The 27,420-nt window shown below is 38.0% G+C and overlaps 1 protein-coding gene across 1 annotated transcript in view; it reads right to left on the bottom strand.

The window, feature by feature from the left end:
- MYO3A (myosin IIIA) overlaps positions 1 to 27,420 on the bottom strand; it is a 107,815-nt gene that overhangs the window by 77,174 nt on the left and 3,221 nt on the right. The window contains exons 2-4 of the mRNA XM_061996826.1: positions 26,858 to 26,992; positions 9,927 to 10,031; positions 9,070 to 9,169 (exon numbers count right to left, since the gene is read on the bottom strand). Coding sequence (XP_061852810.1) covers positions 9,070 to 9,169; positions 9,927 to 10,031; positions 26,858 to 26,992 — 340 coding nt within the window. The remainder of the gene's footprint in view (positions 1 to 9,069; positions 9,170 to 9,926; positions 10,032 to 26,857; positions 26,993 to 27,420) is intronic.

The following is a 27,420-nucleotide window of genomic DNA, read 5'->3' on the forward strand; positions in this document are numbered from 1 at the left end:
TCTCTGTCACTTTTGAGACACAAAAAGGACTTTTTTTTCTCCCTGTATGACTGGGAAAACCCTGGAGATTTTTCTCCTTGTTATGTGACATATTTTTCCTCATAAGATTATCTGTGTTACTGGCAACATCTCTGCTGATGGGATAGAATATTTAAAATACCTAAGGATGGAATATTTCAATACAAATGAGTCATTGGGTTCGACTTTCAGATAAAAATGAGTGGTGGATTTTAGTATATACAGGGTTTCTAATAACCTCAAGAGATGACTATTTTGCAACCCATAAGAAAACAAAAAGGAAGTCTTCTCTGGCCAGAAAAGGATATTTTCTCACTTCATGTGTCTCTGGCATACGACACCAGTTTTCTGTGTCAAGCTTCTTTAATTTTTAAGCCATCAGTGACATCTTTATGTGACTTAGTTAAAAAACAGATTTGAAAGACCAAGTGAACAGCTTATCCTGGATACAGCATTTGGCCACATGATTTCTTTTTTTTGTTACTGGACAGCACAAAGGTTTTCATTCACACATGGCCCATAAAATACACTTTTAAGGATTAAGCCTTCAACAAAGAATTAAACATTCAACAATGAAAATGCTCCACAGCTCAAGTCAATGCAATCCATCTTAGCCCTGCTAACCCTGGTTTGAAAAATTTGGAATGATTTGATTGGGTTCAAAGCAGTTTGACAAGTTGCTCATTAGGAAAGCTTTCTTCATTGTCTTTTGCTTTTATTGGCTTCTGCCATAGTCCCCTAGTAAACGCTTTTTAGAAGCAACACGTGAATGTCATGCTATATGGTATTCAGAAATGACAACACAATAATAGTCTGGTTTTGATCTGAATCAGTGAAGCAGACAGCTTTATTATGGATGCATGCTAGAATGACTAAGGCAAATAGAAGTCTTGCTATGATTCATTACTCCAAGCAAGCTGAGGGCAGAAAGAAAATTATTTTCTTTTTGAATACTTTCAAATTAAATTATTTCAATTAATTGTTTCATATTTGCAGAATGATTCAGACAGCATTTATAGCTAATGCAGGGTAAGAAGAGACACAATAGGATATTCTGACTACGCTAGAGTAAGTAATACACAAAAGTTTGGAAAATTACTCAAGGTCGTGGTGAGCTCCCCTTCAATGTCAGCAAGACACACAAAGCTGGGAATCATCATATATATTTAAAGGGACAGAGATCAAAACATCCTTCCCCAAAATGCCCCAGTACTGAAACCTGGATCAGTCACAATTGACTTCTCAACCTATTCACTGAGCACAAGGTGGCTCTAGACTCCCAATCCATTGCAGCCCAACCTGTACTGCACGGATTTGCAGCACAGTCCTGTGAGCTTTCTCTCACTCTGCAACGCCACGTGCCACACAAGGCTTGCCAGACTGATCTGTGATCAACAAACTGCATCTATCAAGCCTGGTCAGGGTAGGGAAAGACCATAGCACTGTGTCATCACATTGGAAGACAAGAGTTGGTGAAGTGCCACAATGAAAGGATGAAGCTCAGTACTGTACTTCCCTACTCAACATCTGACCTAAGATTTCAGATGCTTTCCTCACAAGCAGAAAGCTCTCTCATGCATCAGATGGCTGAGCATTGGGTTAAGTGTCAGGTCGAGCATCAGGCTGCAGGCAGTGAGCAGTTACACTGGGCATCACTCATTTTCTGTATTCCTTTGCTGCTGTTCTCTCTTTTTGTTGTTCTATTAAATTGTCTTCATCTTAACCTGCAAAGCTTTACTTTTTCCTCCTGATTCTCCTCCTCATCCTGCCAAGGTGGAGAGGAGTGAGCACCTGTGTGGTTTGGTTGTTGTCAGTTGGGTTTAAAACACGACAATCGTAATAAAACATAACAAAACTACCTATGCATTCTAACTTTATGTTAACCAATTGTTACTGGTCACTAGTAGTGGCAAAGTACTACTAACATTCTATAACTTATAAGGAAGAAATAGCATATCACTACTGAGTCTGTGAACAGAAAGTGTTCAGAGTATTACTACACACTTTTTCCAGAGGGAAATAAACCCTAAGAAATTGAACTCAATTGAATTAAGACATTAACTTAATACTTTCATTTATTATTTTCTAAATTAACTTATGTATGCATTTCAAAATAAAAGAGAGTTATTATTAAATGCAATGAAAAAACAGTGTCTGTCAATTGGCCTGTTTCCATAAATTGTGATTTTAAATAACAGTAAGGCCATCCAGAAATGCCAGCACTAAGATTTCCTTAGCTCTTAACTTTGGATGACTTCAAATAGCTTTAAAAGAAGAATGATTATTCATTATTATCAAAATAATAATCCCCTTACATTCCAAGCACAAAGGCTAACCTCTGTCCACCTGCAGTTTCCAAACTGCATGGAAGAAATGTTTCAAGTATTAGACAAAGTAATGCCAGTTTTCAGTATGTGTAAATAGAGCAACAGAGTATTCTCCCCTCAATCCATTTTTTCCCTCAGTGACTCATACTTAGGTTAATCTCTAGTTGACTTAAGATTCTATATATCTGCAATAAAATTGTGCTAGCTACATGCAAAGTGTGATATCAGAAATTGCATTTGTAATGCCAGGATAACATTCACACACACTTTCAAAATTCAATAGTTTTAACATCTGAAACTACAGCAGAAAAACTCAAACCAAGCATGTTGAAGTACAAAAATCACCTTACTTTCACTATATATTCCATTAATGTTACATGTTTTAATGATGCAGTCTCTTTATCCACAGTACTAAAGAACTCCTTGAAGTCATTCTATTAGCTGCACGCAGCACAGTTTGTACTTTTCCACAATCTGCCAGCAGCAGTGAGATTGTGTTACCTTCTTTCCATGTCTTCCACTGGAACCTGCTGTAACTATAACAAAGCCATAGATCTTTCCTATGTATTGCTTACCCCAGAGACTCTAATGATGGAGTATTTTAGATACCGTTAATGAACTGCCTATGAAGAAACTGAAAATGGACAATGCCAATCCTTTTCCATATCCTCTTTCCCACAGTGACAGCACTGGGCAAACTGGGAAGAATCATGAGATCTCTGCAGTTAGAAATAGGCTTGAATTCCAAAGAGTTAATGAGTCTTCCAATATTTTTATTTTCATTACGGGAACCTGAATATTTCTAATATCCATCTAGAGACCTGATCTAGGTGAACCTGCTTCTGCAGGGGGGTTGGACTAGATGATCTCTAAAGGTCCCTTCCAACCCCTACCATTCTATGATTCTATGTCTGACTTTTTTATTTCCCCAATGACCTTTCATAGTAATAATATCAGTAGTCTAATTACATGTGGTATGAAAATGTGTTTTCTTTTGATACACAGAAGACTATGGCCTTCAGCAAAGAACAGTGCTGCTATGCATTTGCCTAAGTGGCAAATGTACAACTTCTGCTTACATTTTTCCTGGAAATTTCCAAGGCAACAATTGCTCATCCTGAGATATTTCTAGTTTGTGACAGAAGGCTTCAGAAGTCCCATAGAAGTATGAGCTACCTGTCTTCTTGTTCAAGACGGTCAGCCTACAAGGTCAACCTTCAAAAACATCAGCATTATACTCTGCTCTGTTTAGCTGAAATAATCAGTTGCCACATGACTGCAGATATTTCAAAACTTTTAGTGGAAAAATGGTTCCTTCCTCCATGACTCCCCACACGTCAGTGACCTGTCTATTTTGCTGACAGGGAGTTGTGTCCTCCAGGATCCTCTCCTTTCAACAACATACAAGCATGTAAAGTTCTGGCTTTCAAGCTCCAAGACTCACTGCAATGGCAGGGGTTTTCAGAAACATATCAAATCTTTCAAAATGAAATGTACTTGGACTTTTTCAGACCAAAGTTAATATAGTCCTGTGTCCAGTTCTGGGCTCCTCAGCTCAAAAGGGACAGAGAACTTCTGGAGAGAGTCCAGCACAGGGCCACCAAGATGATCAGGGGACTGGAACATCTTTCATACGAGGAAAGGCTGAGGGAACTGGGGCTGTTTAGTCTGGAGAAGAGGAGACTGAGGGGAGATCTTATTAACATTTACAAATATCTAAATGGTGGGTGTCAGGAGGTTGGGACATCCCTTTTTTCTATAGTAGCTAGCAACAGGACAAGGGGTAATGGGATGAAGTTGGAACACAAAAAGTTCCATTTAAGCATAAGAAAAAACTGTGAGGATGCGGGATCCCTGGCACAGGCTGCCCAGGGAAGGTGTGGATTCTCCTTCTTTGGAGGGCTTCAAGACCTGCCTGGACACGTTCCTATGCGACCTGATCTAGGTGAACCTGCTTCTGCAGGGGGGTTGGACTAGATGATCTCTAAAGGTCCCTTCCAATCCCTACCATTCTATGATTCTATGATAATAACAATAATAATCATACAGCTAAGTTTCTTTTCTCCCATTTTTGAACAGTACACTATTAGACATCTTACAATCTCAAAATGGGAATTGTGCCTTAGACCAACATTATTTAATACACAAAAGGCCCTGTGCATCCTCCTGATTTCAAGAACTCAAATTGAACTGAGAGAGACTATTTAAAGAAGTAAGTATTTGTAAGCAAATGTTATACACTCAGCTCCCTATAAAATCGGTTACACATTGCAAGGTGCAGATGAATAAATGAATTTTTATTACAGATGAGGTATGCTACGTGTGCAAGTGACTTCAGGCCAGTTCTTCAACCTATGAAACAAGGTCAAGCAATGACAGATATTTAGGCAGTAAAGGCTGCACATAAATTTGTCACAAGACTTTCAAGAGGTATCTAGCATAAAATTAATTTAGATTTACATGCTAGAAGTTTTTGAAAATTTTATCAGATGTTTTTCTGCACCTTTAGCGGCTGAAATTCCTTTTTAAATATGGATCTTTAACATCAATCCAGAATTCTGAGAAACAGATGTAAAATATTTCCTTCCCAGAGCACTGATAAGCAACTATGAATACAATTAAGAATATTTATAAGATGGGAATTTAGGTCACACATTGCTTGTTTCGCTTCTATACAATATATTGTATATCTGTCATCCTTAAAAGTGCTTCAGGGAATTCACTTTAATGTAAATGTGTACTTTTTTAATCAAATCTCTATGTCATCCTGAAAAGGTAACAGCTACACTTGAACATAGTGCAGCTATTTATTATTTGTATTGATGTGGCAGAGGGTGCTACTTCCCTGAAGCATAAGTGCTGCAATTCTCAGCCACAACATCTTTCCACAAAGGTTTTCTACCAGATGAGCTTAACAGCTAATTCCCACAAATGTCCAGGCATTGAAACTGCATTCAGTCAACTTCCTTCTCTTAAAAGATGGACCTTTAAGGTATCTACAAGTTTATGAATTCAGAGACCAAAGCTGTGATCATGGTACGTCTTTGGCTTCTGCTATTTGTTATCTGTAGTAAAAAAATCTATTTGGTTTATCTGTGCTGATCTAAATTACCACAGTGGATGGAGAAGACAGATATGCCTGATAATAGCATTTCCAACTTCTTGTGGCTTGGGCAGTTTAAACTAAAACTTCAGCTCCTTCATAAGTAATTGAGAACCAGAAGCATTGGTGTGAAGTTATAAACTCATTTACTTGATTTTATCATTAATCTATCAACTGGGATTTTTTTTCTTGGATATGAGACTGTTATTGGAGTGATTAAGCAATACTACAGCAGAATATTAAAGGAAAGCAAAAATTCCATTCTTCAAAGCTGTCTGCCATGATAGTCTTTCAAAGTCTTCCTCATCTCTAACTACCAATATGTCTACCGAAGGCAAACAGTTCAGACACTTAGGACTTTGAGAGAGCTTTTCTACACACTTTCTGTGTCACCTCAAGCAACTCTGTCTCTCAAAGCTTCAGCTCTCCAGTTGTTAACTGGGATTTACAGTAATTTACTTCCTTATAAGTGTGTTGTGGAGGTCATCCGTTACAGACTGTGCAGTATTCAGAAACTATCGTCCCAGCATACATAAATACCTATGACACAACAACCATAAGGCAAAGAGTATAACTTGTGTCACAAAATGAAGCTTCTGGAAAATCAGTACTGCTGCTCAAGAAAGGGCTCATGATAGTGGTACATTAAACAAAGTACAAAAAGAAGAAAGGAAAAAAATCACTCTAAAATGTGATTTAATTCACTGCAAGTTAACTCTTTTCCCTTATGACTCTTAACAAGTTCCTAACTGTACTTAGAAGACAGAACAGGACACAAGTTTAAGTAATATGACCACATAATCTATAGACTGACAATAAGTCCTTTTCTAGTATTGTGCTGCACAAGACACATCACAGCTCTGTCTTTCAGATATAGGTTTTATCCACTTTTTTTACATGAAAATCATTATAAAGAATACCAGGGAAGGAGAGCAAAAGGTTCTTTAGGAACATCTCATCATCAACCAGTATGCAGGAGAATGGAGCACGCAAAATTATCTTGGGAAGGGCCCACTTCCTCTGTCAAGTGTGTTTGGTGGTTGAAGGAGTCCTTGATCCACTGCCTCTGCTCCCCTCTCCACAACAGAAAAGCTGTGTGCATGCTAGAAAGGGCTATGTGATTATTTGGGTTGGTTTTGTTTGTTTGCTTGGCGCCATGGAATAATTGGTTCAACTTAAACCCAAAATTTTGCTTCCACTGAGTATTTACCGGGATCAAGTGAGTTTGTGCCTGCACACCCATTTCATTCTGTAGCCTGCAGATTCACAGCCTTATATAATAAAAGGGCTGTGAGTTTCAGCACCTGATCAAAAAATTATGTACAACAATTTGCAGCAGTGCCAACATGAGAGATTTTGATCAATTCCCATTCCTGGCTAAAAAATACTCTTGGAATCTGACTAATGTGGGGTTTAATCCTCTTAACTAGAAGACACAAATCTCACAAATCCCAGCTGAATACATTAAACATCAGCCTGAAGGGTGAATGGTACATCTTCCATGATGATTTTGTGAGGACTCTATTTTTCCTATTTGCACTTACTCATTATTGGCTTACAGATTGGTTTTGGGGAAGAGAAAAAAAACCCAAACCAACAAACAACTAACTCAGAAAATTGCTATCCATTCCTAAAGGGCAGTTCCTATATTCCTTGGAGAAGCACTGCAGATACTGCCTCTGTTCAACCCATATAGATGTTTGTGTACGTCTTTTTGTTTCTTGTGCACGTTCTCATCTGTGCTTTGGCATCACAGTTTTTCTCACAAGATTTTAAGATTAGTTTTCAATTACAGCCTTAGCAGTAGATTGCAGTAACTATGGAATCAAGAATTCAAGTCCTCATCCCTACAGTGTGTATGTTTTGACATCTGCAAAACATTAATTTTCAGAAGCATTGATCCTCAACAGCTCTAATTGCCTTTAGCACCTTAAAAAAACTAGTATCCATTGCACATTCACAAAAACCTGTGGGCAAAAATACCGATTTTGCCTCAAATTAAACTTTCAGACTATTGGAAAATAGCAGTAAGTGTACAGCAGATAATTTTGGAAGGCTGAGGCTTTTCAACAGAAGATTTGATGTGAGGAACAAAATCATGAACATTAACACATGAATTTTCAGAAGAATTAGTAACCATAACTGTTGTGGGGCTTTTGTGTATGAGGTAATGAGAGTTGCATAAAGACAATCTAATGGCAGGAAGATATTGAGTTGAAATCCCATGACCACTTTAAAGAATTGGTATGTATCAATTGAATAAATCTCATTAAAAAACAGGATGATAAAGGGAAACTAAAGATAATTCATCTGCTGAATGGAATTGTGATACTTAACAATTGCCTGCTTTGCTATGAAGTAGTGACCCATAAATGGAATTTAAATATTACAAGACAGTGTGCTACCAGAATAGAATAGTTCATAATAACAAGCACTGAAAAATTTTATATTCTCCTTATATAAAACAACAGCCAATAAACTTTTAAGGCAGATCATTGTGGTAAAAATGATATCACAGTGACGAAGGTTGCATCCACTTACCTGTGTCTCTGCTTTTCCCTTTTGGGGAAACAGATGAGATCATTCAAGAATCAATTTAGGCCTAACACACTTGAACAGATCTTTTTCATTTCATGACAGTTCATAGGTTTAGAGTTACCAAAACTAACTACCTGCCCTCGGGTAATAGCTCATCATTTTGTTTCAAATCAAACTAAGGAAGTATATGTGGCTGAGGTGCAGCTCACACATTATTCACAATATCTAGTAAGTTCTAAGTCATCTCATATACAAAATGAAGCTTTTGTCTATCAGCTCCTAATTCCACTGAACCAGCATATGGTCCTGGAGGAACTTAACATCAACTTTATTTTGAACCCTATTAACTTGCTTTGCCACTTCATTTACTTTGTCTGCCTCAAAGCATTTGGCACTTACTATACCACCGTGTTATAACTTCTTCTTGGTCACTCTATCAAAAGTAGCATTAGCAAAATTACTAGAAAATCCAAAATTGCAAGAACATGGAGTCTTTGAATATTTTATGTCTATCAAGTTAAAAAAGTAACTTTGGTTATCCAAGTGTTTTTTAATGAATCATAGAATGGTAGGGGTTGGAAGGGACCTTTAGAGATCATCTAGTCCAATCCACCTGCAGAAGCAGGTTCACCTAGATTAGGTCACATAGGAACATGTCCAGGCAGGTCTTGAAGACACTCCAAGGAAGGAGACTCCACAACCCCTCTGGGCAGCCTGTGCCAGGGCTCCCTCACTGAAACAGTGAAATTGTTTTTTCTTACATTTAAGTGGAACTTTTTGTGTTCCAGCTTCATCCCATTACCCCTTGTCCTGTTGTTAGCTACTATAGAAAAAAGGGATGTCCCAGCCTCCTGACACCCACCCTTTAGATATTTATAAATGTTAATAAGATCTCCCCTCAGTCTCCTCCAGACTAAAGAGCCCCAGTTCCCGCAGCCTTTCCTCATATGAAAGATGTTCCAGTCACAGAACTCAAAAACTTCTTAAAAACATAATTAACTTTTTCTGACTTGCTTACTCTATTTTATTTTCTATACTTCATATGTACAACCTTGGTTGTACATATAAGTAAGCACAACATACCAAAATCCACAAGCTTGACTCCTCCTTCAGTGGTCAAAAGGATATTATTTCCCTTAATATCACGATGTATGGTTTTGTTTTCATGTAAATGCTGAAGTCCCTGGAAGGTGAGATGTAAACATTAACTTATTTACTAACAGCTATGTTCTCTGTATGACATTTGCAGAAACAAAAAGGTAGCAGAAAAGTATGGAAAACCATTTTTTTTGGTGTTTTAATCCAAACCCACGGAGATGTCACTCTTACAGGAGAAGCACTCGGCACACCAAGAAGAATAGATATTTTTTAATTGCCTCACTTTATGTCAAAAAGAAACTTTAAGATAAAAGCAGAAAAAAAATCCCATGGTAAATCTATATTATATGTTATACTTTTAGAGTATAAACTCCAAGAAAACTGCTAAGGCCTAAACTTCACTGCAGAAAGACAAATCAACAATGAAAGATACTTGATTGTGATTAACCAAAAAAACCTTTCTTGCAGCAATGTTTGAAATCAATAGATTTGTTTATCATTTTGCTGCAAAAATATTTTGGATCCAGACATAAAAAGCTGAAGAGTATTTTGGATATATTTCTTCTATTTCTCAAAAGAAAAGCAATTTTGAGAAAGAACTGTATTTACTGAGGAAATTAACAAATGTTCAGAAATCAATTTTCATTGTCTTAATAATGAAACAAATATATTAATTGTTCTGTACCTTGCCTGTTCAAAAAGAACTGTCTGAATTACACATTACTTCAATTTCATTAAACACTGCTATAATACAAGATAGTGAGCTGTGTCAATATGGCCATGATCTTCATTCATCTGAAGAGAAATATATGAGCTGAATATTGACCGAGAGCTTATCTTACCATCAGAGCTTCATGTAAAATGTAAGCGATTATAAGTTCATTCATTCTTTCGCCTCTCTTCAGAAATCCTTTCACAAGATCAGTCACAGATCCACCATTGCACAGCTGCAAAACATCAGGGGAATACAAAAAAGAACTATTGCATTAGTCACCTGGTTTTAGTAGTTGTATTTGTAACCAAATGAGCTCCTATTAAAGTGGCAAACTGTAACCTTGTCCTTATGTCAGTTATACAAACAACATACATAGCAACTTTTGCCATTTTTTTCACTGCTTTCTGCATTTAATTCTTCTTACCCAAAGACAAGTACAGCAGTCTGTCTCTTTGTTTTCCTATATACATGATTGCTTTTCACTGGAACACAAGTAGCTTATAGTGCAATAAATTTGCTGTGAAGGCATGTTCTGTGGGGCATGCTAAGTGTTATATTCACCATGTGCAACTCCCCAGCAATGCAGATTATTAGAACATCAACCCTCATGTACAAAAGCTACAAACAACATAAAATGGATTTAAGGTACCAGAAGATAGGCAGAAGAGAAATCCTCCCAGTAAGAAAATCTTCTAAGGGAAAAGCTGCCTTCTTTGCCAAACAGCACTTAATTCCTAGTGTAGAAGGATGTTACACACAAGGTATGGGCATCATGGAAGATGTTGAAAGCACTGTGGAAAGAAAGATCTCATCTCCCATTGAAATGAGTTGGGCCACAGGTGTAAGAATAATTATAGCCCTTGTGGCATCAACACTGTCAGCCTCTTGTTCCAGAGGTAGAGCCACACTCTACTCTGGACAATCCTTATTCATGTTTAAGGTCCAGTTAGACTCCTCTAAACTCCTGTCCAGTACATATAGGAAGCTGAGGTTTGGCCTTGCTCTCTAAAAAAATTAGTGACACACATGACCATCAGATCAGTTTAGACTTGCAATATTTCATATGTTCATTTTTATCACTTGGAATTTTTCTGCAGGAAAATGTAACTTTAGTGACTAAGTGTAGCATTTCCATATCCACAAAGATGAAATTGGTATTTAAGCCCTTAAACTATCCATAATTCACCTAAGAATACTCAGTGACTGAAGAGCTATTGCCTCTGTAAAGGAGTAGTGGCTTCCAATACAACAGCGAAACAAATTGTAAGTTTTATACTGTATCATTCAATAGCTTTTCATATAAAATACCCACATAAGACATTTTACCAATGTGGCATAATACACTAATTCTTTTTGACTATATATTTAGAAGTATATTCAAATTGAGGGCATAATTTATTAATAAAACCTTTCAATTGCAGAACTCTGGATATCAGATATTTTAAATATGATTGTTAAGACCTGCTTTTGTATACCTCTACATTTTTTTTTCTGTGTTGCAATTACAAAGACTTGTATCTTACTTAAAAGCATTTTATACCCCTTGGCATCCAAACACAGCAATAATTTTCTGACTACCTTTAGAATCCCTGATTTGCACTGAACTTGCACCACATGAATGCCTACCCAAATACTGTTCAATATGTAAGCTTTGTTGCAAGATGTATCATCCATCAGGTCAATGAAGGTTTTAGTCTGATAGATGCTGAGATCTCTGGCAACAATCTTGGAACTCAATCTCACACTTACTTCAGTGGGACAATATGCATGCTTAGAGAGGGACGTACTCATGTGATTTAATGTTAAGATTAAGCATTGGACCAGGGTCAGATTCCCAAGCAGGATTTCATTTACTGTCTTAGCCATGCTGGTCTGCCTTCTCCACTGACTTTTTCTAGTTACCTTTTTTAAACAATGACTTTATCTTTCTGAGGTCTTTATTGTTTTGTAACATTACTGACATGTTTAATCAAACTGAATGGATGATGACAGTTCTTGTTAATGGAATGAACTTGCATTTCAGGGCACTGAAACTGCCTGACAAAAGAAAAACTGATTGTGAAATAAATTACACATATGATGTTCTTCAAACTATTTTTCTTTATTTTCTAGTATTAAGGTTTTGCTTGTTAAAATTGTTTTCTCTCCATCACTGGACATCTTTCTGTTCAAGGTAAAGAAAACTAATCCAGAAAGGAATATACTCTTTTTGTGAGTGGGAAAAGGTAGAAACTATACCTCTGAAATCACCTTCTTCAATGTTTAGGTGGTAAAGCCAAGACTGAATTTATTTGCCTGGGCCAGCAATGTCAATTTTTACTTTCTTAAACATGTCACTTAGCTAATTTTTCTACCTCTCTCATAAGATATAAATCCCTGTTATGAGAGAAACACCTTTATTATTAGACAAAACTTATCTAAAATATCAAGGCAAGTAAGATACCAAAACTGTGATTATTTTAGACCACACTGAATCTGAATCTGGTTGTATAAAAGGTCAACTGAGCAGGTCTTGAAGAAAAAAACAGAAGACATCTACATCACCACAAAATCCTCCACTGACTCCCCAAGGCAGAGCAGCTGCTTAGCAAGATTTCAGCTGAGGATGTCACAGACACGGGTTCTTGCACGCACAGGGCAACTTTCCTTTTGCTACTTCTGTCTCAAAGAATTGTACTTACGTCGAACAATTTGTATTTTTCTGAGCCCACCAGCATAGAAGGAAAAGGGTAAAAAAGACTAGGTGTTAGAATGCAAGTAGCTATAAGGAGGAAAGGGATTACTGGAATACAACTACAATTAGAAAAGGAGATTATGGCAGATGCTGTAAGTGTCTGCTTTGAGCTGCGTGGGGCAGGAGGGGGGAATGCTGACGACAACAATGACACAGGTTAGTATTAATCTTGTTTTAGTTTGCTACAGGCTAAACAAGCCCTCATGAGTAAAATCTTGCATCTGGTTTCATTTCCTATTTGTACTGTCTGTTTTTGGCAGGTGAAGCTGCCACGTGTTCCTATAATCATGCACATAACTACTACTATACACCTGCTTGACACAGTGCTGGATCATGTTTGCTTGGGAATCTGAGTAGACAAGGAAATTATCCTTGGGTATGTTGACCAGGATCCAGTTCATGATATTAAAACTTAAAGGGGAAAAATATCCTAAACCATTACAATAAAATAATCACATTTTCTTACGGTCCTACAGTAAGAGATTATGGGATAAATATTATTTAGCAGTACTACCACACTGAAAGTTTCCTGGGCTGTTGTTAAATGTTGCAGCTTATAATTATGATCTCTGCTGCTTCTGAGAAGCATGCTGTCCACAGTGAGAAAAAGCAACCAAACAAAAGCCGCATGTAACCTCTTATCAAAGTTACTGTGTTTGAGTTAAGCAAACTGTAATGTTTGGATGACAAGAAATCATGAAGTCAACAGAGATGTTTTTTTAAAAGATCTTTGTAGCTTCCAGTGAAGCATCCAGAGAAAATTGGTGCTGGTAGCTATTATTTTGTTGCAAGCACTGTGAATTTAACATGGCCAAATAGCTAATCAGTCTGTGTCATTATTCCACATCATTTGGCAAAATTGCTTCAAAATACCTTGATGAAGGGCACTAAAAGCAAAAAACAAGAAACACATGGAGAACTGAGTTGTGCCACAGGGCAGCTTCCTAACCTAAAGGACAAAGTAACTCACCAAATGCAAATGTCCTTCAACCTGTTATGAGATATGGGCTCTTCTGGGAGGGGGAAGTAATAATTCTCTTTCCTACACTCCTCAAAACACAGACATACACACACATTCTCTCTTGTATGCACAGACCCATTTCTTGTGGTTTCTATCTGTTTTATGCTATCTATTTTTAAGCAATTAGTAATCCCAGGAGGAAAATGAGGTATGGGAGAAGTGGTGGTGGTATCTGTTAACTCAGGTTGGACAGCACAAATAGTAGAAGATGTAAACTGAATGGATTTTCTGTTCGGTTCTCAAACACCATATACTCTGGTATGTAAAATGCATTAAAAAACAAAGCCCTTCAGACTGAACTGTTTTTAGGAAGTCTCCTAAGACTATTTTCTCAGCAAAGGTCAGAAATCCTCTTTTGAGATTTATACATGTCCAGCCTATGAGACGTGGTAAGGGAAGATATTAATGATTCTCCCACAAGGATGTTATTTAGAAAGGTCATCTTGATAACTTTACACTGATGAAAATTGCTTATGTACAATGTTAGTGTCATGGTTGTGTATGGAACCATTTCTGGTAAGGGGGAAGGGGCTGTAAAGATGTCTCCTGTAAGAAGGTACTCAAAACTCTCCCCAGCTCTGAGCCAGATCCACTGCTGGGGCTGAGCCAATTAAGTGCCTCTACAATCACTTTTTAAGAAGAAGAAGCCAGAAGACGAGGCTTCTTTCTGTTCCTTCTGACTGTCTGTTCTTCCTGCTTTTCTGGCTGGTGGTGGTGCAAGGAGCTGGAAGAGAGAAATGACCATGCAGACCCCAAGGGTAGTGAGGGAAGAGAGGAGGAGGTGTGCTGGAGCACAGACCCCGCTGCATCCTGCAGCGAGGAGTGGTGAAGCAGAGGTTTGTTTCACTTCATAAAAGTCCCCATGCCAAGGGTAGTGACTATGCCCAGGAGAGGGCATGTCCCATGTGAGGGACCCTGTATTTGCAGAAGCTGTAACTGCTGGGAAGAACCCACACCAGAAAAGTTCATTAAAGACTGTGTCCCGTGGGAGGGACTCTGTATTGGAGCAGGGGAAGAATGCCGGGACTTCCCTACTTTCCTCTCTTGAATACTGGAGTCTGTTTTGCCCAGAACTGTAATTGGCAGTGAGCCCTCCCTGCCCTTGTCTCGATCCACAACAGCCTTGGTTATCTTTTTCCCTCCCATCTCGCTGGGGCCTCTGCCATCCTAACAAGGGTGGGGGTGGATGGAGGCAGTCAGCAAGAGACTTGTGGTGCTTCATTGCTGGCTTGGCAAAACCATGACAGTTAATCACTTCTTCTATTGTTCCCTTGTGCTTTAGAGGTATTTTCTTTACTGACAGTATTTTCACTGCCTGTATGGACAGAATGCAAATATTACCTACAATCACAAGCAACTAAACATGGGGTAAACTGAACCTCTCAGGCTACTTTAAAAGGAGTGGAGAAAACAAACGTGCTTCTCAGAGGCACACAGCAAGGGATGAGAGGCAACAATTGCCAACTGTGTGATAGTAGATTCCTATGGGACATAAAGGAAAAATTTTCCCACCAAAAGTAGTTAAGGGCTGGAATAGATTACCCAGCAAATCTGTGTTATCTCCATCCTTGGAGATATTCAGAACTTGAAGAGAAAAAAAAAGGCCCTGTACAAATCTGTAACATTGAAGTTAGTCATCTTTGAGCAGGGGGCTGGAGCAAATAACCTCCAAGGTTATTCCTGCCAAGGTATAATTTTGTATGATTCATAATATTTGGATTTTTAAATAGTCCCTAGTTTGGATATTTATACAGCAGAAACACAGGGAACAGACTAAGGAAATCTTGCATACTCAGACCAAGGGAAAGCATAATTTTATAGAGGGCTTGATCCATGTGAAAACACGCCAGAGAGAGCTGTAGCTCTGACGGCCATATATAGTTGTATCAGGAGAGCTGCTTATGTCTTGGATGGGTTGTGGAGTCTCCTTCTCTGGAGACATTCAAAACCCACCTGGATGAGTTCCTGTGTGACCTACTCTAGGTAGTCCTGCTGTGGCAGGGGAGTTGAACTGGATGATCTTTCAACATCCCTTCCATCACTTAAGATTCTATGATTCTGTGTGACTCCTCTACAGTTAGCAAAAGGCACCTCCCTTGTGATTTTCTAGCACTCAAAAGGCAGCATGACATACAGTCCTCCACCCACCCATCTGCCACAACCCTGTGCTATTGTAATCGAGCTATTAGCATGCAAAGCAATCCTCAGCTATAGATTTATAAAACAGTATGATCTTAACACATGAAATGTCAGTTAAAATTGCCATCACACCACAGTCATCCAGGTGTTCTTTGTAGGTCTTACTCATTCCTCATCTGACCCAGCCGAGATATTTCTCTCTGTTCAGCTCTCCTAGATTCTGATGACCATTGGATAGGGATTCAGTATCAGCTTCACTTTTAAGAAAACCATCAGTTACACTTTCATTAGGACTATTACAGCCTTTAATCATCCAACTGCTCCTGATTTATTCATCTGTACTAAGCTGGCAGGTAACACTTGCTTGCATCCTGCAGTTGTCAAGGTGCTTTCATCTTATTTCAGTAGCATGGAAGTGAATAGCAAGGCAACTACAATTACTACCTTTCCTAGCTTTACAGGCTGCACAGACATAAATGACAGGGTAGCACATCACATATGCACAACTTATGGCATGTGTGAACGATAGCTATGAAAAAGTCACATTGTCCAGTCTTGTTTTAATGTAATCACACATAAGAATGCTAAAAGCATCTCAGGCACTAATATCTATTTTTCCCCTGTTGGAATAGATGAATAATCTCATCTGTTCTACTGAGAGGTACAGCAGTGCTACCAGTCTCTGAGCTGGCTTGTACCTTCCTTTTACTATTGACTCCTCTAAGAACAGAAGATTTGTGGCTGCTTTGTTGCCACAGAAGTACAGAAACATAAGGCTAAAATGGACCTTGAGAAATAATATAACTCTCTGCATTTGTACTGTGTAGAAACATGGTATTTTCAGATGGTCCCTGACAGATATTTGCCTAACCTGCTCCTAAGGGATCTGAGGGAGATCCAATCTAAGTAGTTTGAACTGCTATCCAATCTGAATCTTTTTTGCTTCCAATAAAAGTGCTTTATTTTTGCCCTTCCCTCCAATAAACTATCATTATTCTATATTTAACATCATCTCTGTCAGACTGCAGTCACGATATACCATTTTCCTCATTTCTAGGCTGTACAAAGTTAGCTGCTGTGACCTTCTGAAATCATCTATGTTTCTAGATTTAGACTGCCTGTAATTTGCCACTGATGTTTGTGACATGCTTTGCCCCAAATTACATTCAGAATTCCTTTGGAAGCCTTAGCTGGGAAAAGGAAAACAGAACAATGTCCACTTTGCAAAGAATCCCTTTTTGCATTCCCATTGCCTAGTCAGGTACATCTCATCTCTTCTCCCTACTGATAGCAATACTTGCATATGATTCTAAAAATTCCCTCTGGTATTCACAACTGTGATGTTATTCTCCAAGGAGACTGTAATTAAACTGGTTGTCCACTCCTGACTTTTTATGTGGACTTTGTTTCATCACCCAAGCTGTTAAAGAACAGAAACAGACCAAAGGTAGATGCCCACTTGTGATTCCCCCAGCTCCAAAGTGAACTACTGAGTCCAGTTTTATGAGAAAGAGGTTATCTGCTTTTATGTGAACTCTCTCTATTTTTCTCAGAAGAATGTCAAACATGGTAGGGACCATACCAAATTCCTACAAAAGCTACAGCTCATCTATTGCTTCCTCCTACAGCTACACTAGTTACCCTGTTAAAAGAAGAGATCTTAATTTGATTTGTTCTGGTCCAATCCAGGTCAACCATTTACTACATTAGTGGGCACTGGGTACTTCTACAGTGGTTTCTATTAATTTGTTCTGGAATCATTGTGGGTATCAAAGTTAAATAGACTGGTATTTCCCTAGCTCATTATTTTCCCTTACTTTGTAAAGACGTGTATTAAACATTCTTGTATCTCATTTCTATCTCTCCACATTAGTCTTTCAGAGCTTATCCTTATATGCCTGTACCTCAGCCATGAACTTTCTTTTTGCTGTATAAAGCATTCTGAAATATTAAAAGAAGCAAACCTGATGCATTCTTGCTCATCTCTTACTGTGCTTTCATCTTTTATCTGCGTTAGATAATTTGCAATTTTATGTTTGTTGTCTTTCAATAACTGCCACCTACCCTGCTTTCCTTCACTCTTGGACTATTTTTACTAAGCATAGGCATCAATCAGTTCACCAAGCTAGGTGAGACTTATCCTACAGTCCATTATCCTTATGCTGTTGCTCCACTGTCCTTTCCTCAGGAAAGTGAACAAATATTTTGGGACCCTTTTCACTCAAATTCCCTTCCAACCTCAGCTTTTCAGAAGAGATCTTCTTTATTTGAACAGAATCAACCTGATACAGCCATTTCTAGCATCACTTTCTTTGCTTTCTGTCTCCAAGACAGAACTTGATGGAGTCTGTCCATCTCACAATCCTGGCTGTCACACAAGGTCAGCTGTAACCAGATTAACTCCTATTCTCTGCCTACAGTGTCTTCACAACTGTTACTGCCAAAGAACATACTCCACTGACAGCACCTAACGCCACACACAGATACTTGAAGGTCTTTGGGAAGACATAAACCAGTTTCTTCAGTGGGGCAAGGGTTTCAATACACAGCTCCTCTATGTGTAGAACAGTTTTAATTTCACCTTAAACATAAGAAAGATGGGCACTGTGGCTCCTATTTTTCCTAACAGTACAAGACATTCCTTAACCAAAATAAACCATAGCAAAGCTCTGTGTTTTGAGGTAAAGCTGATTGCTTTCAATGTAGCGTGAACAAAACGTATCACTGAAACAGATATCTTTCCCAAGTTATTTAGCTTCAGTGATCACAAACCATGTGATATTTATATTTTTGCTTTCAGACATCATCTAGCACCTCCAGGGCTGTGTTAGTCACAGCCTCACGGGTGTTTGTTTGTTATTTCTCATTTCTTCACCTTCAGTTTGGCTTTAAACTTCTTATTTTATTTGTCATGTGCATGCATGGACAAGACAGTGAGCCAGAGGAGAAGTTTGCTTATTCCATCTTATGTAAAGCTGGCCTTCACAGCCTCTTATATTTCCCAGTTAGGATATTAATACCTCTACCTCACATTATGGCCAAAATGGAAAAGCCACACATATGCCAATATTGTATTTTTCTATTTTCCTCTTTCAAACTCAGCACAATTGAATGAAACCACCAGGCTTTACACATACAAGAAGAAAAAGAAGTAATTCCCTAAAGATGGATTTTTTTTTTCTGTTCTAAAACATTTGTAAATGTTTTTATCTCCAACAGAATAAAAAAATGCAGGTAGGTGGTAGAGCTGTACAAAAGGTTTACTGGGCACAGAATTCCTCTACTAGCCCCTTCCTGAAGCAAATTTCATCTTGCACCATCCTAGAATCCACATTCTTTATGCTGTAATACATTTACATCCCCACATAGTGGCTAATGAAGAAATTAATGTATGGCCTGTGCACATCTTCTCCCCAAAAGCATATACAGCTGAAGTGGTAGCAAGCTATTATTATGAATAGTGTTGAGAAAAACAACTGAGATTTACATTAACAGATGATACATTTACAACAGAAATTCTGAAGGAGCTTCAACTGTAACTTCACATTCTAGCAACAGCACAACACCCCTGTCATTTAAAAAAACCCCACACAAAGAAATGAAAGGACCATTTTTCAAAATCAGAGTTAACCTAATTACACAACTGAAAGGCACTTGTTGGTAAAGAGTTCAGGACTTTCTGAGCAAATGCAAGAGGTAGCTTACCAAGACAGAACATTTTGATACAGAAAGCAGCATAATTCATCATTTTCTTATTCACAAGAAGCAATGGTAAAAATACCAATTGAGAATGCAAACCCAGTCACTTGGTTAGGGAGAAAAGGCAGGGCCTAAGTTTGAGATCAGTAATGTCAACAGAAGTATTTTTATTGACTGCTGCAAACATCACCGAGGCTCTGGAAAGCACATGGGGCAGCCTGTGGTAATAATGAGCACTTCACAGCTTTTATTGCCTCCTCAGAACCGTGTTGCTTTTGTTCACTTCTCACCAATTAACAAGTGTTTCAAAGCACCTTCCTCTTTTATAGTATCATTTCTATACAACTCAGGCTTCAGAGAGTAGTTCCAAGTACTACCGTGTCCACACTACACAACTCATTTTATGTCTGTGTTCCTACATGAAGACAATAATTTAGTGTAATTCACTGCAATTTAAATTACTGCCATAGAACTCTTCTCTATTGAGTTTGAAAGCATGTCTGGGGAAGCACAGATCCAAATAATGGGGCTTGTCTAAAGGCTCATTTTACAAAAGGAGTAGATCTGAAACACAGCCAGAAGGTAATTCATCTCCACACAGAAGCATGGACAGGTCAGCTTAACTACTGCAGGAGCTGTCTTATTCTCTCTGGTGACTAAAAAAGGAGCTATGGCAACTCTCATGGGACCCTGATGCATCAAGAACTTCCTAAAGGACATTCCAACACACTCTTAAAGAGAATTTTGTAAGAACAAAAGGGATGCTAAACCCAAAATACTTCTTTTTCCTTGTCTAAATAAACTACTGGAATGATTAAGTGGGAGAGACTAGGTCAGATAGAATTGAAATTACAGTGCTCTGTAAACCAATCTCTTCCTACTTACTGTCTGTGGAAGAAAGTTTCTTGCTTCCAGAGTTAGCTTTCAGCAAAGTCAGCAACTTTCTGAACTGCAAGAATGCTCACATTCTTTCTAGAGCCCAGGAAACTTCTTTTTGTCACTACTGACATCTGGCTGGCTGCTTTCTGCACATCCTGGCTCCTTATTCCTAGCTATAGTATTCTTCTCCCACTAATAAAGAATGTTTAACAAAGAATGAGGGGAATCCTCTCCCTTCAAAGTCCATTTACTCCAGTCACTCCCTTTATAAAGGGAACCAACATGTAAACTGGGAACAAACAGAGTAAAATTCTACTTTGAATTTAAGCATTTAACCCTCTGACTTAGCTCAAGCATTCTTACAATGATTGAAGTGATAACCCTCTAAAGCTAAAAGTTGGGAATCTGGGATGTAACCAAAAGCTATGCAAATGTGGGTTTTTTAAACAACCTCATATCTTTAGTAAAGATATGATCAAATCTAAAGTGTACAGAAAGTGATGTGAAATAACAGAATATGAGAGGCAAAGTATTCACAGGCTATTTAATTACATAGTGGAATGATAAAATGCAGCATTTTTTTCTGGGCTTTTGCTGTATTCCATAAGGAGAAAACTTGTTAGATGTTACTCAGACTCAGCTTTTTGTATGTGTAGTAGTATCCAGCAAGGTGGGCCATAACATGCTCACCAGTTGTTGAAAAAAAATCACAATGTAATATGAAATACTCATTGCATAGAGAAATTACAAGTATTTACTAAAACTTCGAAGCATCAAATTATAGTTGTAGCCACACATCTTTGATCTTGAGAAAATAGGATGAAATTCAAGAGTGAAAAACTGCTATAATTGAGAAGCAAAGAAGGATGCATTAGAAATGGAGAAATAAAGGCTAATGCAGACTTGTAATGGATCAAAATACTCAGTGTTGGTCTGAATGGAGCAATTACAACCAAAGATATTACTGAAAAATGACCCATGTTGAGAAATACGACAAAGCAATTTCCAATTGTTTAATTTTTCTTCTTGATATGTCACTTGGAAAATATGTGATAATAATTAGAAAACTGACAACTCCCTTCCCCCCACCCTCATAAAATGAATGATGCTAATTCTGAGAAAGTTTCTTGTTTTACAGTAAATCTTTCATATAAAAAAATGGTCCAAATCTGCTTTAATATTATAACTCCTCTTATATATTCCATTATACAGAACAACTTCCACCCAAAGCTTCTTTTAAATTCCACAAACTTCCATTTATTCCCTCAGATGGAAACCTCTGCATATAGCAACTGTTGCATCTAACAAAAGCAAACTAAACATGCCAAAAGAAAATCCTAAATAAATTATCAACCTGTACCACAAGGCCCTCTATTTAATGTAAAAGAGAAGTAACCAATAGAGTCATGTCCCTAGTTTATCTCAGGTAGACTCATCTCTTTGAAAGACAAAATGAGACCATTGGGTGTTGCTTCTAGGCATTCCCACAGATTTCTATGGGACACACACCAGCCAGGGCTTGTTACTCATAGAAAAATGCATCTCACTGAACTGGAATTTTCCCACTTCCACCAATAAGAACAATTCTAGTTTCCAGACTCTTGGCCATTCCTTACAATTGCACTATTTTTTAAAGACAAAATCTTCATTCAAATGGAGTTAAACAACTGAAGTGCTACCAATGCTTCAAGGACATGAAACTGCCTGCTAAACTTTAGATATACTTGTCTAAGTCCCACCATGCAACATTCCAGAAGGAGATTGCATGATCAGTGTCTGCCCAGGCCCTGAGCCTTCCTGCAGGCTGCAGGCTCTGAAGCTGCAGATTTTTTTCAGCCAAACGTCTTTTCACATCAAGAACAAGCATTAGCTGCTTTGCAATCCTGACAGCAGCTCCTCTCCCTCTTCCACGCACTGAGAGGTGACATGAGGAGTGACAACGCCATTAGCTGAGGAAGGAAAGAGCTCAAGCTAATGGAGAGAAAAATGCTTTACTGCTGGCCATCAGGACTCCTACACAGGGCTGGAAAGCTCAGCAAGAGACAAGGAGAGAACTAACTACCGTGCTCTGAGCTTTTATTTTCTATGCCCAGCCTGCTTTGGCACAAACAGCACTCTGAGGTGCTAGTCTCTGTCTGGATGCAGAAAAAGCGCAGTGTCTAGTGAATAGTCTCGCTCTGTTGCCCATGCTGGGGTGACCACACATTCTCACTGTAAGAACCATACCATACCCCTGCCCCACACTCCTTGCCCTTTCACACTGGGATATGGGAGGTAAAGGCATGGCACTCCTCGTCAGGGAAGATTATCTAGATAAACATATGTTTTAACATATTGATTTACTTAGCACGCAGAACTTCTCAGTCCCTCTACAGAGCCCATAAGATCAAAATTAATGAGTCAGAAGTAAATATATTGCTGCCTGTTGCAAAATTTTAGTGTCTTGTATGTTTGTGGGTGTTTGATTGCTTTTTTAAATACAGTTTCTTGTCTCTTCACATTTTACATAACCCAGTCTCCTAACCCTCAAACAGCTGAAGTCTCACCCATAGATGATAGATCTCTGCCTTTCTTTATGTGTGTGCAGGTAGGAAACGGATCTGAATCTCATAATACATAGTTACAGTTATCCTGATCCTTAAAGTTCACATTATGTTTCTGACTCTTTTAGCCTCACTTTTAAAAATATATCAATCTTACTTTGGACAGTGGTTGCTGCACTTTTGTTGCTGTGAATCACACAAACTCCTAGTATCTCAGCTGAAAAAAGGAATTAATTCTTACTTCCCCAATGCAACTGAACCTGCTACTTCTTTAGATGCATAAGGACAGACAGGACCCTCACAGACAGGACATTATATAACTGAGCAGACAATTTCTTATTTATAAAAACAAACAAACAAAAAGAACAAAAAAAGCACTTCAGTGAATTATTACGTGTGATGTTGAAAAGCAACAAGCTCAAGAACTCTTCCATGTATAGTAGGTCAGTGAAGGATTCAAAAGTATCAGCCACACAAGATCAGGGCATTAATTATACTTATTTTTCTCTGACACAAACGGAAATTGTGGTGTCACTGTTCATTTATGAAGATGTGAGGAAAGCTTATACATATTTCATGAATTCTAGGGCGACCACAGTTAACATTTGCAAACACCTGGAAGCATCCAATTTGCTAAACTTCCCTCTCCAAACACCAGATACAACAGAGTAACAGCATAGCAGACTTACCCCAGGCCAGATGCAGCAATGCAAAAGTATTGTCTGTCATTCTTTACTTTACCCAGGAGTTACTGAAGCACTGTCTCTTGGCCTTGGTAAGTTCTTATCCCTACTGAAGCACTATCTCTTGGCCTTGGTAAGTTCTTATCCCTAACCAGTCACCTTTGACCACGCCACTGTCCCCCTGGAACCTTCATGCTGGCTGCTCCTTCTCAATCACATCAGATAGGAGCTAATTTCTTTTACTGTCAGTACCTGTAGCAGTTCTAATACCTTTCTTAAGGCTGCAATGGGTCTACCCCTATCCTTGATCAACTCACAGCACTGGCATTCACCACTGGCATCCATCTCTGGCTAACCACAGGACTAACATTTTTTCCCCTTCTGCTTTTCATTTTTCCTTTTCTGCTTTGAGAGAACAGCCAAAACAAACAGAAAACCACACTGCTATCCTCCTTCAAATCCTCCTTAATAACTCAATGCTGACAAAGGCTTGCAGCTGCTTGATATCACAATTGATTTCAGTTATGCCCTTGGTTCTCCACCTCTAAATCCATTTGTTCTATTTGGCTTAAAGCTTTGAAGGCTTGCTTTTAGGATTGGAAACAAATGATATCCTACATTCTATGCTGGGCTTTCCATCTCTGGACAAATTCAAGAATGGTAGTTCTTCTAAAGATCTGCATAAAACTAGAAAGTATTTATATTGGGGGATCTCAGTTTGCTGTATACTCAGTATATGGGACTCACCGGACAACTGCAACTGCCCTTAAAGGGCAGTTAGTGACTGAGTATGAACTACACTGGTTTGCTACCCTGTGCTTATCACAAAGTAACAGCCTTTGTCAGAGGGGTTCCTCACAGTTCTTCTTTGTCTAGATATGCAAGCTTTCCCAGGCCAGGCAAGCCACTAGAGGTAATCTAGTAGCAACAGACTGCCATTATCGTGGTACAGTAGGTTGGCAGCTTGGTACACTGGCATTTAATTCCTTTTTTTCCCAATATGAAGCTACAAAGTCCTCACTCAGATTAAATGGAATCCACACCATGTGTCTGTACTGTCTATGATTGTGAAAAGAGAACCAGGGGAATGGAAGCACTACAATTTTCTGTGTCCTAGTTTAATTCAGACTCCTGAGAGCTTCTATTATCTGGGTTTAATGGTTTTGTTCTTTCTGAAAAAAGCAATACAAATAGAAGAGTCCCAAGGATTTAAAAAGATCATTTAGGTATTTGTGGATTTAAAAATTATCCTCTTGATTTTAAATTAAAAAAAATAAAAGTCAAGTAATGAATTTGAATCAGTTCAGGTAACTTTTAAATTAGCAAACATAACTGACAACTGTAGCAGCATCATCCTTCACGATAACTTTTATTTTGAGCTACCAGTGTCTGGTTAGCAGGTTCAATTAACATCAAGAAACATCTAGAAGACTGAATACAAAGTATACCACTTTGAAAGACACAAATAACTGATTTATTTAATGCACTTCTTTTCCCACTTTATAAGGGTGAGGGCAAAGAAAAGACTAATACATTGCTTCTTTAGAGAAACAGGTTCCATACACAATCTATTCTACATTTCCACATGATTTCTCTGATGAAGACTCAGGCTTATTTCAATATGTTTTGAATAGCCAAGCACCTCTATAGATTGTACTAGCTACTCAAATATTGTTTGTGAAGGGATTTTTAAAGTATCTGGTCAGAAAACAGAGCTTGCAGTCCATTGCAAATTGTCATATATTCACATGAACAGGAGTCTCAATTTCTTACCACACATTTATTTTATCTGAACCGAGAGTCAAGAGTATTGTTATTCTGTACACATGTATTCCTGTTTCACATACAGTCCTCTAGGCAGTTTCCTTAAAAACCTCAACTGAGAAAATTAGGTTACTTTATAACCAAAAAATGATAATGTTGCTAAAAGGTTTCATATTATTAATTTTCCTCTAGTTTTTAATTATCTTTTAAAACCCATGTTCTATACTAGTCTCAGATTTAGGTCCTTATCAGTGAAGATGAACACAGCATACTAACTTTACACTTCTACTACAAATATACAGATACTTTTACTGAAAGGAAAGCTTCACTAAGCTCACCATTGGAATCTATTTTAATACTGCCACATATCCACATGTACATACAGCTGAAATCCATTGCATAAATGGACCTAAAGCTGCAGTGACAGAAAGCATCCACACACTCCGTACTAGCTCATGCACATATAGCTTGGCATGCAAAGAGTAAATATAAATCTCACAGTCCAGATGTAGGTTTGTGGTTTTTCACATTAAGAAAATAAATCCATGTAAAATTTAAAAGTTAGAATATAAACACTTGACTGTTTCCCCAGTCTGTACCATCCTGGCTGCTTGGGATCCATCCTTTTCAGGCAGATGTTTCACAGACAGAGTTTCAAATGCCCAGCAGACATAACAGGAGCTACATTTTCAGAGATGTTCACTACACAAAGATCTGACATCTTCTGATGTCATTCTAACCTAATCATTTATTGTGATTTCCAAAGCAAACTGTTCTTAAAACCATCTTCCCAATACTATCTGTAAAAGCTTCTAGAACTTAAGTGGTTTATAGAGCTTGTTTCCAGGATTAAATACCATTATATCACTGAGATATTTGCAGGAGATTTGCATTCACTTAGTTGAAAAATAGAATTAATTCTTCAATCTCAGCCTTATCAAACACTGACTAAACGTCAATAAACATCCTGATTGTTATGAAAGGAGGGGAGGAAGGTTTTGCAGAATAGGTGAATCTATGAGAACAGTAACAAGAAAGCTCTTTACTTCTAGATTGGTCAAAATTAAAGACTGAAATACACAAATTACAGTCCTTACCTTCCTATGACTCCATTTGAAGAAATCTTGCTGGTTTTAACAGTATTTGGAAAGCAGCCTGGTTGTATTGGCTTATTTATCTATTTGTGTATTTACTTGCATGAAAAAAGCAATTCAATTAATTAATTTCTATCATTTCATTTAGGAAAAAAAGTCATCATAATGTTTTCTTTAACTGTTAGGTCTTAGTCAGATTTAGGGAAATGTTACTAGAGGTAGATTCTCATGACAAAACTTTCACCAAAGAAAGATCTTAGGTACCAAGTCCTATGAGGTCCTATTAACTTCACACTATCAGTATAATGTCAAAATAAGAATACTAAACTCAGAGAAGACCATTAATTCAGATCAATGCAAAGAAAACGATAGCATTTACCACGTCACATGCAACCACTCTAAAGAAAAATATCAAACAAATGACTTGAATCTTATCCATTGAATTTGTACTCAGCATAGGAATCACAACTGGATGAAAACTCTTATTTTGAGAGTTATTTACCTCAAGAACTAGCCAAAGTTGGTCTCCATTTTTCACATCTTTCTTATAGTACATGCCGTAGAATTTGACTACATTGGGATGATCAGAGAGAGCTTTCAAAATGTTGTACTCAGCTTCAATTTCTTCATCAATATCCTAGAGTCATAAATGAGAAATACATAGAGTTAACAAGTAAATAATGATACCCATTTAAAAAATAGCACATAGCACTTTCTGGCTATTCAAATATAGTTTGACACAACACAAAGAAAAAAATCAGAACATGAAAGTACCATTTTCAGGGCTACAAAGCTCAGTTCTGTTTACTCTATACAAAAGAGTAATCTGGTTTTTTCACTTGGTCTTTATAATTTTCAACTAATGAACATGTCAGGTTGACAGCAGCCTACAGGAAAATGGAGAAGGAGCTTTTCAAGGCATCTACTGAGCTATAAGAGTTGTGGGTTTTTGTCAGTCTTTCTGGTTTCTTACACAGTGAGGGAAACCCATTTGGAGATGAGAGATGAGACAAATTTTGCCAACTCATGCACAAGGTGCTCTGCAAGCTCTTACAGACTAAACAT

Source organism: Colius striatus, chromosome 5 (assembly GCF_028858725.1).
Source record: "Colius striatus isolate bColStr4 chromosome 5, bColStr4.1.hap1, whole genome shotgun sequence".
NCBI lineage: Eukaryota > Metazoa > Chordata > Aves > Coliiformes > Coliidae > Colius > Colius striatus.